This window comes from Silurus aristotelis (genome assembly GCF_946808225.1).
Source record: "Silurus aristotelis genome assembly, chromosome: 5".
NCBI lineage: Eukaryota > Metazoa > Chordata > Actinopteri > Siluriformes > Siluridae > Silurus > Silurus aristotelis.
In genome coordinates, this window is record NC_139578.1 from 12829903 (window position 1) to 12844804 (window position 14902).

The 14902-nt window shown below is 38.7% G+C and overlaps 2 protein-coding genes across 4 annotated transcripts; one reads left to right on the forward strand and one right to left on the reverse strand.

The window, feature by feature from the left end:
• Nucleotides 1-1122: 1122 nt before the first annotated feature.
• On the reverse strand, nucleotides 1123-6589 carry LOC310726564 (eukaryotic translation initiation factor 5A-1). 3 transcript variants are annotated; one of them, XM_083542284.1, is made up of 6 exons: nucleotides 5483-6589; nucleotides 3996-4171; nucleotides 3693-3797; nucleotides 3449-3580; nucleotides 3275-3347; nucleotides 1123-2277 (listed from the first exon to the last, which is right to left on the reverse strand). In XM_083542284.1, the coding sequence occupies exons 2-5, from the start codon at nucleotides 4161-4163 to the stop codon at nucleotides 3285-3287; spliced, it is 468 nt and encodes a 155-aa protein (XP_083398410.1). In that variant the 5' UTR covers nucleotides 4164-4171; nucleotides 5483-6589; the 3' UTR covers nucleotides 1123-2277; nucleotides 3275-3284. The 3 variants fall into 3 exon arrangements, with proteins under 3 accessions (XP_083398410.1, XP_083398409.1, XP_083398408.1); XM_083542283.1 differs by having other exon boundaries at nucleotides 1123-2398; nucleotides 5483-5877; XM_083542282.1 differs by lacking the exon at nucleotides 1123-2277 and having other exon boundaries at nucleotides 3085-3347; nucleotides 5483-5877.
• Nucleotides 6590-7726: 1137 nt separating this feature from the next.
• On the forward strand, nucleotides 7727-14866 carry LOC310726561 (Y-box-binding protein 2-A-like). Its single transcript, XM_083542279.1, has 10 exons — nucleotides 7727-7888; nucleotides 9017-9080; nucleotides 9193-9226; nucleotides 11662-11751; nucleotides 11878-12126; nucleotides 12313-12398; nucleotides 12554-12731; nucleotides 12892-12996; nucleotides 13324-13390; nucleotides 14370-14866. The coding sequence occupies exons 1-9, from the start codon at nucleotides 7810-7812 to the stop codon at nucleotides 13348-13350; spliced, it is 912 nt and encodes a 303-aa protein (XP_083398405.1). The 5' UTR covers nucleotides 7727-7809; the 3' UTR covers nucleotides 13351-13390; nucleotides 14370-14866.
• Nucleotides 14867-14902: the final 36 nt, after the last annotated feature.

Here is a 14902-nt window from a genome sequence, read left to right on the forward strand (position 1 = left end):
AAAAAAAAAAAGATTTAGATTTAATAGGAGGCTGCTCTGAGTATTAAAAACAAAGTTTTAAAACGAATGCCCACAAAGATTCTTAAATCAATTTGCAATTGTAAAAGTTTGAGGAAAGCAAAAAACACCTGAGACCTTGCAATCTAGCCTAGCCTGTTCATGGTGAGAAAGATAAATGTACTAAACCGCGCCTTGGCCTTTAGCACGGCAAATAAAGAGCCCCAAATCATCAATGAATATTCTATAAACAGTAAACATTCAGTATTTAATGTTAGATGTCGTTTGTATTTGCACGTTTATGTAAATTTTCATCATTTATGTGCTCATTGTAAGATGTCTCCAGCAACACTAACATGATTATAGTGACTTAATAATCTCTACATAATATTACACTACCAATCTTTGGGTGTTTTCTGTAGCAGCTCCTCAATTTAAATAGTGTGTGTGCTAAGAGAGCCTAATTCCCCCCCCCCAAGAAAAATGGCACATGACCCAACTAACATGTAAACCTAAATTGGCTTGAGCAGTTTTTTTTTTTTTTTTTTTTTTTTTAAACCCTCTCCGATATTAACTACCTCTGCCTGAAAGCCTCACCCACCTTCCCCCCATCTCACTTGTTCTTACAATGCCTGCTTTCTGCAAAGGTAAATGAAGAATGTATATTTCAGTTAACTAGATTTATTAGGGCTGTCACCTAAATATTTCATCTGAAAATTTACAGAAATAACACTTTTTTTCCTACCAGAAGGCCAAACATTAAGACATGTCCGATTGAAAATTGAACATACACCATGCAGATGGTTTTCACACTGGGGTTAAGATTATAACATCATATATTTAATATGGAAATGTTTGTTTCCTGTATTTTTGGGTTCTGGATAATTAAATTTTTTCTTTTCCAATCACTCGCTTTACTGTTATTCACTTCCAATATCTCTACAATTCTATTTGATAAAAAGCCACAGTACATTTCCTTCCAACTAGGATTATTCTTTGTATATTTATTTGAATGCGGTTTGAATATTTTTTTTCTATTAACGCAAATATTTATCCTGCACAACGCCAGCATACACTGTGTTGCAATAACGAATGCCCAGCAGACACAAACGGAAAAAGGCAACATGTAGGTGCTCATTTTAATATTAGGGTATGAGAATCTCTTGGTTTAATACAGCTGTTTATCACAGTCAGGGTACAAACAAAAGTTTTGCTTAGGTAATATGAAAGTAAAAAGAAATTATTTCAACACCAAGTTCAGATACGAGTCAGCGTAAAAAGCTGAACCCACAGGGATAGGGGGATTCACCAAATTAAAATCATCACTGGAGAATAGCCTCTTTTATAAGGTGGTAAGAGAATGACAATTGTACATCGTGGTTCTCTCCAAGCCAGAGAATGTATAGAGACAGAAATCATATGCCTGCTACACTCCCCCCCCCCCTCCCCCGTGTTCCATTTCTTCTTTGCTTGGGAACAGAATGAGTCCCTTACCAATGATCTTATACAGACAATTCATTTTAAGACTACAGTTTCCAACATTTGATGAAACCATTACTCTAATCTGATTCTTTTGTGCCTAATGCTTAAAAAAATGTGTAAACAGGAAAATCTTTTAACTAAATACACCCGTTTAACCATCTTCAATATTTTGACTACCAGAAGATAAAGGAATAGGTGAAGAGAGAAGAGACCACACCACGTCTATTGCATGCAGTCTCATCTTTCACCACAGTGCCCATATTAGTACTGGCTTCTGCACACCACTTGAAAATGGGGAAAAATGGTGGTAAACGGGACAAATGCAAATATATATATATATATATATATATATATATATATATATATATATATATATATATATATATATTTATTTATTTTTTTTTTTTTAAAAAGGAAATCAAAGAACAAGTCGAAGACAAAATGAGAACAGACACTCATTTTAGTATAATACATATGATGTGCCTTTACAGTTCCCAAAGCTAAAGAGCTCATGTGTCATTCTGCCTTTTTTTTTTCCTCTAATATATACATTCAAAATATTGTTGATTAATGTATATTCAGTGTATTTACAGAGATATTTCATTTGCCATGATTTCCAATTATTTATTTTTTTTTTCCTTCAATTTTTTTCAACCCAAAGACAAGTACATAAAGGGGAAAGAACAAAGAATTAAAAAATAAAAAAGAGAAAGAAAAAAAAAAAAACAAGGGGGGGGGGTAGCATTGCTGAGGCATAATTCTCTCCTTCTGTCCAGGTCCAGTGCATCTTGCCAATACCTGAGAGAAAGTGAGAAAGGGAAGGAACAGGAAGAACAGGCAGGAGTAAGGGAGCAAGTCAGAATGGGGGGGGGGGGGGGGGGGAAGAAAAACTAAACTAAACAAAAGGGGTTGAATACAACTAAGGGAGGTGGGGGAATGAAAAGATAGAAATGTATATAAAAAAGAGGGAAATGTATAATTAAGAGATCAGAGGGAAAGGAAAATGGATAGCATGAGTAACTAGAATGATCAAAAATAGTTTTAACTCTGCAATATAAATCCAGAATGACTTCTTGACAGGATATTTGTCCACGTTTTGGATTTCTGATGAATTTTTCCCGGGGAAAGGTTTTAGAAATGGATGCATATGCGAGCATCATCAATCAGATGTTTAAACAAATGGTTTATAACTCTGCACACACTTCCTGTGGCTACAGAGATCATTCTAATATTCATGCCTAATATACCAGAGATTAAGGGTATTCGGTTCTATATAGCAGCAGCCAAGATGCTTTTAATTTTTTTTTTTTTTTTAACAATTAACCCCAAGATAGAACAAATGTAATACAGGCAGTACAAAATACAGAACATACATAACATCCTATGTACAATTTGTTCATCCATCATAAGTGTTATGGTGTACAGAACAATGTAAATACATAGAATGTATCTTTTACCATCTTTGTTACTAGGGTGGTCATGCAAGCACCAGTGTGCAAAGAGCAAACCATTTTCCTGTTTTGTTTTAATAGTGAGGTTTGTACATTGTGTTGTATAGTTGTAGATCCCCAGAATATGAATATGTTGAGTGAACACACTGAAAGGTTTTTGAACTAAATAGTATATTTTATTGATTTCACCACATGGATAATTATTTGCGTGGAAAAAAAAATTAACTGCTGGAATAGAACGTAAACACTTGGATTAGTGCTTTGCTGTTGGCACACTAGCGTAGCACAGTTACTCTCTAGCAGGTGAGCATGCATACACACACAGACACGAGAGCCCCGTGTACCTGCTGCGTTTTATTTAGTCATGGCTTTAATGGCCACTGCAGCCTCCTCATTCATTGCAGACAGGACACTGATCTGAAAAACAAGAGGCAAAGGGAGCAATTAGTCCAGAGTTACATAAATGCACTCGTAAAAGACGTGCAGCTAAAAGTAGAGCAGAGTCAAAAGGTATTTACCAGGATCTCCTCTCCAGCATCATACTTGCTCTCAATCTCTTTACCCAGGTCTCCCTCAGGCATTTTCAGGTCTTCTCTGACCTCACCACTGTCCTGGAGCAGGGACAGGTAGCCATCTGTGATGCCAATCAACTGTGGATAGAAGTAGGATTCGAAAAGAGTGCAAGACATTTTTAATATATGTCAAAAAACCCTGTGCAATTCTATCTGGCCATTGGTCAGTGGTTTATCAGACGTTCACTACCTGATAGTCCATTCTCTTGATGTTGGGGACATCCATATTGTGAGTTGAGGGACAGATATCTTCATATTTTTTGCCAGTGAAAATGTCGATGCCAATCATGTGGACCTTTAAACAAAAACAAGAGTTAAACTTCATTTCGATCTAAAATCCTTTTGTATCTTTTGACGAGATGCATGGTGTCAACACATTAACTATTCAGTAACAGTGCACACAATAAGATGCATTTCATTAATTACATTCTGAAAGCCGAGGCACCTAGAATCTAAAAGCTATTAGTTTTATCTATTCACTACGAGCAGTCACCTTTGCATGTCCATGTTTGCCAGTTTTGGAAGTTGACATCTCCACGATCTTGCATGGTCGACCCTTCAGCACCACAAAGCCGTTCTTGCGCAGGGCAGAACACTGCATGGGGTAAGTGGTGGAAGCCCCAGCATCACCTGTCGTGAAGTCCAAATCTGCATCTGCCATTTTGAATCCTGAGGGCAGACAAGCATGAAACTACATTCAGTTCCTAGGTTTGAGTTGATGCTCATCCTGCTGGTAGAAGAACGTTCCAAGAAAGTGGGAACTTCGCCAAACTGCATATAATAACGGTGTTTTTGAAGATGCGTCATTGTAACTTTTTGGAAGTCTCGTTTTTATTTTTTATTTATTTTGGTTAATTGAATGAAAAGATATACAATGGAATATTCATGTGTGTATATAGTATTCCATCTGGCATGCTCACACCAGTGCTAAATTAGGTAACAGCCCTGGCACCTGTTAGCCATGCTGCTGCAGGGATCCTTAAAACTACACCTTTTCTCAAAACCAAATGTAAATAAACGATTGTTTAGAGAAATCTGTGCAGTCTCGGGTTTTGGTTGCTAGCAGGCAGTGTTGAGAGTGAATAATGCCTGCAGTGGCGGTGCATGTCGGGCGCGCACGCGCTCACGTGGAAGGGCCCAAACGTCAAGTCATGCTTGTCTCGCACGCGCTCGGCGTGTAAACAGCGTGTTCGCGGGTGTGCGCGGAGCGGCGGTGGTTTTAATTTTTCATAACGATAAATATGATCGTTTGACATTTCGGCCGGTCACGATTTTCCATTTCTTTAGCGGTGGCGGTAATCCACCGGCGCCAGCATGCTAGCATGCTAGTCAGCAGGACTGAAGCGAAGGCCCGCTCGGGCGAGTCACACACACACACACACACACACACTATTGAACAAAGCGGGCTGAACTGAGCCTGGCTTTCATTCACTGCGGCCTACTGCATCTCGCTCGAGTCCCGCACAGCGACCAGGCTCACCGCAGCCTTTGGACGTGCCATGGCGCTATAAGAGAGCGCACAACTCCATCCCGTTAACGCCTATAACGGCTAACACGAGGTGAGCTGTAACGGCGCTAATCCGGGGACGCTGCGTGGCCGACCATGGGCTCATGAGCCCAGTCATCTGAGCTCTCGTCAGATCTCACGCCTAAAATCTTCCTACACGTAATTTTTTTTTACCCCCGCACGTTTTGCAATTTAGCAAAAAGTTAAAAAGTGAGGCCTAAAGAAATTGTTGTCATACCGACATACACATCCCTAAAAAAAACACACAAGCCAAACCGGAGGGCCTCAGAAAAACCGCTAAAGTAAATCTAGAGTAACCGATCAGGTCTGCGTACAAGACGGGGGGAAAAAAAGCACGAAAAAGATGCTGTAAATAACCGTGTATTTTAGAGCAGGATGTTAGTGCTGGGGGAAAAAAAGCGAGCTCGCGCCATGTTCGCAGGTTATTTCAGTCATTGGACTAGTTTACTTACCTAGCGTGTGATCTTCTCCACCCTACACGTTACGGGGCAAGCCACCAACTGAGTTAGGTCTTGCTGGATGTCTCACTTTTTTTCACTACTCGCTTATCTCGGCTGCTCGTGGCTGCGCACTGCCCCTATTTCTGCCTTAAATCAACTCTCTGGACGTTACCGTCATTACAGGCGGTTCTTTTTTTCCCTTCTCGTTTTCTCGTTGCCGACAGCAGCCTTCCGAGCCTTTGACGAGGCAGCACACGCACACAGGTCAGCAGCCGACAAAAGTGTGAGCCCCAAACTCTCGCTAGCTTTTCTCGTTCACTCTCTTTGACTCAGCCACACATAGCCATGAAACGAACCTCGGCAGTTTCCTCCTCACCGCGCATGCGCGCTCGCCCTTCGCTCTTTAAATTCTAAGGGACGGGCGGGGCTCGCGCGGGGGCCCGTGCACACGCGGGTCGCGCGCCTTTTTTTTTTTCTTTTTTTTTTTTTTTTCCCTTTCTGCCTCGTGGCTGGTTGATCCATTCAGCGGTAAAAAGAAAAAAAAAACAACAACACGTATATATTTGTGTATATATTATAGCTATCGCTCACTACTCAGGTCGAAATGTGATTTATAGTGGTTTGTATTAACTTTATCCGATTTGAATAATCTCAGCCGAGAAGTTCTTGTTTGTCCCCCATTTTATTCTTCCACATGGGTTCCGCTGGATCTCCGGGGCGGAGAGATTACGGCAACGTCGTATTCCCCAAAAACTTTACGGAGCCTGAGATACGCACGCCACGATTCCTCATTTTCGGACATGCGCATTACTGCGGCCATACGCCGAGCACTGTTTTAGCATAGGTGCATATTCAAAGTAGTTAATTAGGATAAGATCAAAGGGGAAATTGTCTAAATTAGACTCACTTGTACATCATTTTAAAGAACTCCCCCCACACACACACACACATATATTACCCGATGATTTTCGTATATGAAATAATGTAAAAAAAAAAAAAAAATAATAATACTTGTCCTTGACTTGCTTTTACAAACACAAGGAAATAATCAGCTATTGAATAATAGCCTAAATGTAGGTCATAAGCCATGGTCATGATCAGCCCAGTGTTGCCGGTCTGTGGTTGTTTGGTTAAATATAGCTGTGTGAAACTTGAGTCTAGCGTACTTTTACTGGTGGAAGGGGGTAGGAGTGAGGGAGGCTAATTTCTCCCTCATGGCTCTGAGTGGATACCAGTTTAACAGATGACTGTACTGGGCAGCGTAGAGCTAATATCATGTCTTTATTTCTTTAATAACTATCATATCATCAGTGACACACACACACATATATATATATATATATATATATCGTGAATTCAGTCTTGAACCTGTTGAAGACCTGAAAACATACCAGGAAATGTACTGATAGTGATAAAGTTTAACATGATGTATACAATGTTTAAAAGATATGGATATTAATACACATGAATCTTCTTCTTCTTCCAGCTTCTCCCATCAGGAGTCTCCACAGCGGATCATCAGTCTCCATACCACCCCCTGTCCTCTACATCTTCCTCTTTCACCCCAACTACCTGCATGTCTTCTCTCACCACATCCATAAACCTTCTCCTTGGTCTTCCTCTTTTCCTCCTTCCTGGTGGCTTATTCCATTATTAAAAACAGTGTTTTGCATAAAGGTATGATAATTATCTTGTCCCAGCAAGCTAAAAAAAAAACTTCTACTTTGACACCAATAGTGATGATGATGATAATAATAATAATAATTATTATTAATATTATTATTATTATTATTATTATTAATATTATTATACGGTAGAATAAATACTAAATATACAGAGGTTTTCTGTTTGTTAGTGTTGTTTTGATGCACAATTCCGAATATAGTCTCGTCCAATCATCTATAATAATAATAATCATATAATAATCATCTACCTCGAATAACTTCGAGAAGTCCATAAAATCTAAGTTGTTATGAATGCATGTATTAATATAATATATAATATATGAATAAATTCTTGGCACCGCTGCTCGTTGTACTGGTTTTTGAATACGGCAGCGTGAAGCCTACTTTATATTCAGTAATCAATTAAATAAAAAATAGACACAATAAACTAAGTTTGCTGAAGAGTTAATAAATGCCGAACCGGTAATGGGCTTTGATCAGCTCCAAATTGATGAGGTGAGGGCGTCGCTGCTGCGCCCGGATTGGTCGGCGGCGGACCAATAGGGACGCGGCTCGCGCGCTCAATCCCGTCGTGGACTCGGGATAAAGCGATTGAGGTGGCGGCTGTGGGGAAGTTATTTGGCGTGTAGGAGGGAGGGGGACAAATGAGCCAAAATGACCGACACAGAAGTGCAAGGCGCTCCTCTGTCAGCCCCGGCGACCGAACCAACTCAGCCTGAGCGGAAAGTGATTGGTATGAACTTCTCAAACAATTCAGACTCTACGTCCTGCTGAATTAAAAGTAAAGTAAAATAAATCAATAAATCAATGCAACGCCACCCAGGTTAAGACTCGTCTCCGTGTTTACTGGACTGGTTAACACGACGTGTTTTCTTTAACCTTTAAAACGTGTGTGTGTGTGTGTGTGTGTGTGTGTGTGTGTGTGTGTGTGTGTGTGAGAGAGAGAGAGAGAGAGAGAGAGAGAGAGAGAGAGAGACACAAACTAATGCATTCAGCAACGTTTTTAAAAGTAGTGTGTAAGTGAGTAAGAGTTGGACTCCTTCGTGGTGGTGAGCCACATTTCAGAACACGCAGCCTACTTCCACGTGTTGCACGTTTTTGTTTGTTTGTTTTTTTTATTTATTTATTTATTTATTGAATTTATTTTTTACACGCCACTGACTAAGTGCGTGTGTGTGCGTCTCCAGTGCGCTACTTTTTATTGTGTCTTAATGCAATCTGTTGCATTTGATTTTCTGTTCTTTAAAAAAAATTAATTTGACTCGGGTTTATTTGCTTTCTGTAGCTCAAAGGTGAAACAGGCTCTTATTTATGACAATCCCTAAAATGTCCCTATAACACTCTATAGCAAGCTTTCAGAAATGCAATGCAACAGCAAATGCACGTTGTTGAAGTACCATAATGGCGTCTATTGCAGATAACGTTTAAGGTGCAATTTTTTTTTTTTATAATTCCTGAGCAGCTTGTTGCTTATCTACGTGACCTGAATGTTCTTCAGGCTTCAGTCCGACGCCTGCAGACTTCTTACTGCGCAGGTGTTGAGACACGAGTTAGTGAGCGTTTAGTATTTAATAGGAAGTAACACATTTTGTTTCAGCAGTTTCTCCTGCTGAGCAGATCACGTTTGAATGCTTGGTGGTGTTTGTGGTGACCTGGAATAGGCCACTTCAGATGAACGTTGTAGTACTTAAGCAACAAAACATTTACGACACACTCACATATTCTAGTTAATTATTTACACACAGGACCTCAGTCCTCCGTTTGGTTCAACATGCCAGATGATTAGAGTGTGTCTGGATGTTTCATGAGGCGAAAGTGTCCGACATTTATTCCAGCCCTTTTTTTATTTATGCTTTTGCAGCTACTTTAGTGCAAGGAACTGTGAAATGGTTTAATGTACGCAATGGCTATGGCTTCATCAACAGGTAAGTGTGGGAGAAAAACAAACTTTAGTCCTTTAATCAAAACTATATTCATCTTTTGTATGCTGAATTTGGTTATTTAACAATGTGCAAATCTGTTTTAATTTTATTGTAGAAATGACACAAAAGAGGATGTATTTGTCCATCAGGTAAGGGTGTGTGTGTGTGTTGGCATGTTACGTTCACAATATGAAATACAGCATGGTGTCAAAGTACTCTAGGTTCTATTGTAAATAACTAGTTATCAGTCCTGGTTGAATGATTGTCCAATAGGTAAGAAATTATTTGGTGACATGTGGTTGATATTTAACCGTCACAATATCAAACCTTGTGTGTAGTCAGTGAGCTGAATTTTTGCATATGCTATGAGAATCTATTCGTTTTGATAGTCATAGAAGCACTTTGACTATAGGAGCATTAATGTTCTCAATGTGACTGTGTCTGAGTACCAGGTGAAGGCGCAAATGCTTGTTTTGTGCCGCGACAGTTAAAACTAGGTGATCGCGCTGAACATCATACATCATTACAATTGAATCTGAAGTATTGGATTCATTTATTTTGTACTTACTGTTTTTGACCCACAGCCCTGAACCATGCAGTATCATTTAAGTTTATACCATAGCAACCTATGTATTCAGTGCTCCCAGAGTGGGCTTATTAGAAATCTTTAAAGGTAGTTCAGACTCTAATGCACCAGGCTTATGTTAAATAATTCATTTTAATGTAATTTCATTGCCTGAACTAAAATTCTAATGAAGTAGTTGGAATTATAATGTAATTTTTTTTTTTATTATTGATGCGGTTAAGCTCTCTAAATGGAGACATTTCATATTTATGAAATGTTTCCAGTTTTTTTTTTTTGTTTTTTTTTTTAAACTTTTAATCAAACCTTATTTTATTCGGTAATATTTTAGTTTAGGGTTTCTTATAAGTGAAGGGCATATATTATTAAGGACAGGGTTTTAATTTTGTATTTATTTATGTATCAGAAGCTATAGAAATCCAACAGTCATTAGATGGGTTATTTTTTAAATAAATAACATTACTGTAGTAATAGAGGTTTGTGCTATTGAAGAGAAAAAACTCTACTTTGAGGTAACGGCTTGTCAGGTATTACGGAATTGTGTGTATATACACTGTGCACAATTATTAGGCAAGTGATTTTCATCATTTTATTCATAATTTTCAAGTCCAAGCTGTATAAACTTGAATGCTTATTGGATTTATTGTATATCAGGTGATGTGTATTTGTGTAAAGAGGGAGGGCGTGGCCTAAGATCAACACCCAATATCAAGGTGTGCATAATTATTAGGCAGATTCTTCTCTTTAGAAAAATTGGGCCAAAAAAGAGATTCAACTGACTCTGAAAAGTAAAAAATTAAGTCTTTCACAGGGATGCAGCACTCTTGAAATATCTAGGATATTGGGGCGTGATCACAGAACCATCAAAGGTTTGTAGCAAATAGTCAACAGGGTCGCAAGAAAGACAGGGTCGTGTTGAGAATAAAAGACGCAAATTACCCGCCAAAGACTTGAGAAGAATCAAACATGAAGCTACCAGGAACCCATTATCCTCCAGTGCTGCCATATTTCACAACTGCAACCTACCTGGAGTGTCAAGAAGTACAAGATGTTCAGTTCTCAGAGACATGGCCAAGGTAAGAAAGGCTGAAACCCGACCACCTCTGAACAAGACACAAGTTAAAATGTCAAGAATAGGACAGATTTTTCAAAGGTTTTGGGGACTGATGAGATGAGTGACTCTTGACTGAGCAGATGGATGGGCCCGTGGTTGGATCAATAACAGACACAGAGCTCCACTTCGACTCCAGCAAGGTGGAGGTGGGGTACTGGTATGGGCATATATTACTAAAGAGGAGCTAGTTAGACCTTTTTGGAAATGTACAGTGAAGGTAAACAGTACACATCTCTGAACAGTGTATGGGAGGCCGTGGTTGCGGCGGCACAAAAAGTTGATTCTGCCCAGATCAAGAAACTGCTGACTCTGTTAATGGAAGGCTTGTGACTGTTATCGAAAAGAAGGGTGGCTGTATTGGTCACTGAGGTTTTCTTTTTAAAATTTCAGAAATGTGTTTTTTTTTGTAAATGGAGTTTGTTTATTATTCTCACTTTAACAGGTGAAAATAAACAAGTGAGATGAGAAATCTTTTTTCATTTAGTTGTGTAATAATTCTGCACAATAATAGTTGCCTAATAATGGTGTACATGTGGATATTCTCTACATGTACAAGTGAAGTGAAGCCAAAACTTCACTTTTACTACTTAAATGTTCAGGTTTGAGGGTTTAACATTTTGAATTGACCAAGAGAACTGTAAATGTCAATAACAAAATTAATCCTCAAAAATACAACTTGCCTAATTGTGCACTGTGTGTATATTTTATATATATATTTATATAAACACTTTTTTTTTATTTTATTTTTTTTATTATAATTTTTGTGGGGGGGTGTCAAGAACTGGACATCTTAACAACTCTGCCCACTTCTATCAAACTGGTGTGTGGGGGTTTTATTTATTTATTTTCTTATTATTGTAAGAAATATGCTTGTCTTACTTTAACAGACGGCCATTAAGAAAAACAATCCAAGAAAGTTTCTCAGGAGTGTAGGGGATGGGGAGATTGTGGAGTTTGATGTAGTTGAAGCAGCTAAAGTAAGTGACCTATAACAATACCACAGATTGTCTACATTATATTATTGATTTGGCATCATTATACAGCAGCTTAATTGTCTTTTTTTTTGTTTTGTTTTTTGTTTACAAAATAAAAAAAATACATAGGGCTCAGAGGCTGCTAATGTGACTGGTCCAGGAGGGGTTCCAGTTAAAGGCAGCCGCTACGCCCCAAACAAACGCAGATTTCGCAGACGCTTCTTTCCCCGTCCTGCACGGTCTGCACAGGATGATGGTAAAGCTGGCGATTCCTCTGCTGGTCCCACTTCTGAGGGAGAGGGACAAAATGGAGCGCCCCAACCTGGGCCACGGCGCCGCCGTCAGCGCAGGAGACCAGATTCACAACCGCAAACTGAAGTGAGTGCATGAAAATAAAGCATCCTTTATGTATAATTTTCTAGATGTCTTAGTATGATGGTTTGGTTTAATTGATTCATTTAGAAGCTGTTGAGCAGGTGTTTTTTAAAAGCATTTTTTAAAGTGTAGGTTATTTAAAAAAATCCAAATGTGTATAAAATCTGAGATTAATGCTCATTTTTGAAGGGAGAATCAGCAGGTGAGCAGAAGGAGGTAGCAGATGGTAGCCAACAGAGACCGCCACCAAACAGGTTCAGACCTCGATACCGCAGGTGAGGCTTCATGCATTTTGAAATATTAATCCCTCTCTTCATGATCCAAGTCATTATCATGGTATGCCTCAGTGGGTGAACAAGCCTCTTTCATTTCTATAATTCTTTTTTTGTGGCAATGTCTTATTGAAATAAGATCTGTGGGTGATTCTCAGGCCTTTCCGTCCTCGTCCACCACCTGGAGAGATTCAGTCAGGCGCTCCTGCAGAGGGCCAGAAGGAAACCTCAAAAGAAGGTCAGAGCAATGGCGAGCAAACTGATGGGCAAGCTCAGAAATCACGTCGACAATTCAGCCGCCGTCGACAAAGAAATTCTGACTCGACAACTTCTAAAGTAAAGTATCACCATTGAGGAGAGGGTTAGAAAAGTCAACTTGGAAAGTCAGTGGGCTGTATAGAGAATATTTGTGTGCGTGTTTGAACACCCGATTTTTGCATGTGTCCAGTGTGCACTGTGGATATTGGAAAATTCCACAATGTTTGTTTCTTGACAGGATGGTGCAGATAAATTGGACAAAGTGGAGCCTGCCTCACCTACTATGCAACCTAAGCCAGCTGATGACAAAACCTCACCGAAACAATCCCAGAAAGCAGATGAGGTAATAAGTAGATTTTGATTGCAGGCTTTCCTGTTCTTTCATTGTACTGCACTAGTTTCCACCATACATGGGCTTATTTATTTAATTTATTTGTACCTTTTTTTTTTTATTATTATTTTAATTCCGTCCGCACCAAAAGGCACATTGGGCAGCATGGGCCTGATTGCTTACTTGCTATTTCCATAGATTTTTACAGGGTGGACTTTTACAGCCAGGCTTGCTGTAATACCTGACTGATGGTGTTATATTTACATGTGCTATTCAAGCTTATCTATTTATTTTTGTGGTTAATAGACTTTTCAGAATCTGGAAAAATCTTCCCCACAGGCTTCTGATTCCATGCCTGTGGCGTGACTTCCATAACCTGGAGGAAGTCTCATGACCCTGGCAAGAGGTGGGACTCTGGGATAAACTGGTTCAATGGTTCCGAGCAATCTAGAATTGTAATGTTCATATAACAGCTGCAGTTAAAATGCAATGAATGGCTTAGTCTGGTTCAGTTAGTTAAAGTGTGTAACTTCTACCTATTTCAGGAAATGGAATAGTAACTCTTTACCAATGGTAACGATTTAATTAACATTGTTTTAAAATTAGAATCAGCCTTATGTTTTCTGATGTACAATTTTAATAAACTTTCTAAAATGGATTTTGTGTAACTGTAAATTAGGAATTCAAATTGACCATTTTTATTAAAATCAAATGACAAACTGTCAGTTTTCAGACCTTGTTTTGAATGCATTTAAGGAGTTGTATCCACAAGTGCTGATTGACAGCCAAAACTATTTTTATTTAATTGGTACCTCTAATGGTTGTTCTTTTATTAGAGGTTAGTTGGGTTGGAATATTATTTCAATGCAGTCCCCTTGACTGTCTTATCAAGGACCAGGCTTATTCAGTTCATACTGAGAACTTTGTTAATTAAAAGCTTAATACTTTCATGTTCATTCTGTGCTCCTGTCTACAAGTGCTGAATTGAACAAGCAGGCTAGATATAGTTTAATGCTCTGTGGACTGATGTTATATTCATGTTAAATTAGTGTTGCCATGACCATGTAAGAAGTTGCTATTCACATTACAGAATAGTACTAGCACTTTTGCATGTATATATATGCAAGCAAGAGGTTTTTTTTTTTTTGTTTGTTTTTTTTAATCGGGGGGGGTTAAAATTGTGATGTAAATTCTAAATGGTTTGTTTGGCACACGACTCCTGAATGGCCTATTGTCCTATACCCACATTATGCTGAACCACATTGCTAAATTGTGCAGCAGAAATATGTCTGATTTAAACAAAACATTATTGACTATTCCATTTGAAATTGTAATCATATCCTTACAATTTTCATAATGCTTTTTGTTTCTCTTGTTTTGTAAAGGTCTCTGGATGAGCTGGGGTGGTGTTTCAGCAAGCCCTCTACTGATGTGCACACTACCCTTCCCTCCTTCATACCTCTTGCCTGAACTCTTTATTATAGACCCTTCATTTGGTGAGCGAGAGGGAAGAGGAGTGACAAATATATTTTGGACTTGTGTCTTTAAAGGGGGATCTAAAAATAGACTTGCTCAAAAAGCCCAATATATTTACATTGTCTCCCTTTTAATTCAGTGATTTTTGGGTGTGAGCAGCTAAAATGAGAACCAGTTTGGCACTTTAAGTTTGGGGGTAAAAACTGAATGTGTGAGAGGTGGTGTGTATAGAGTATGCCTCCATCCTTTTACCAGTGGCTAAATGTGGGGAAATGCAATAGGCCTATTCATTTAAAAGATGCAAACTGGTTGTTTCTTATTTTTTCTTTTTTTGTTTTTGTTTATTTTGGTTGATTTACTTGGAAGGGATTATGTGCAATGTCATTAAATTGAAATATCTATAAAACCTTGCAGAATAGTCCTCTAATTTCTTGTCAAATGG

Excerpts from the sequence above, each read along its gene's own strand:
- LOC310726561 (XM_083542279.1), top strand. The coding sequence starts at position 7,810 with ATGACCGACACAGAAGTGCAAGGCGCTCCTCTGTCAGCCCCGGCGACC. Across the intron at positions 7,889-9,016 it reads GCCTGAGCGGAAAGTGATTG|CTACTTTAGTGCAAGGAACT; the intron begins GTATGAACTTCT and ends ATGCTTTTGCAG. Across the intron at positions 11,752-11,877 it reads ATGTAGTTGAAGCAGCTAAA|GGCTCAGAGGCTGCTAATGT; the intron begins GTAAGTGACCTA and ends AAAAATACATAG.
- LOC310726564 (XM_083542284.1), bottom strand. The coding sequence starts at position 4,163 with ATGGCAGATGCAGATTTGGACTTCACGACAGGTGATGCTGGGGCTTCC. Across the intron at positions 3,798-3,995 it reads GCAAACATGGACATGCAAAG|GTCCACATGATTGGCATCGA; the intron begins GTGACTGCTCGT and ends TTTTGTTTAAAG. Across the intron at positions 3,348-3,448 it reads ATGCTGGAGAGGAGATCCTG|ATCAGTGTCCTGTCTGCAAT; the intron begins GTAAATACCTTT and ends CTTGTTTTTCAG.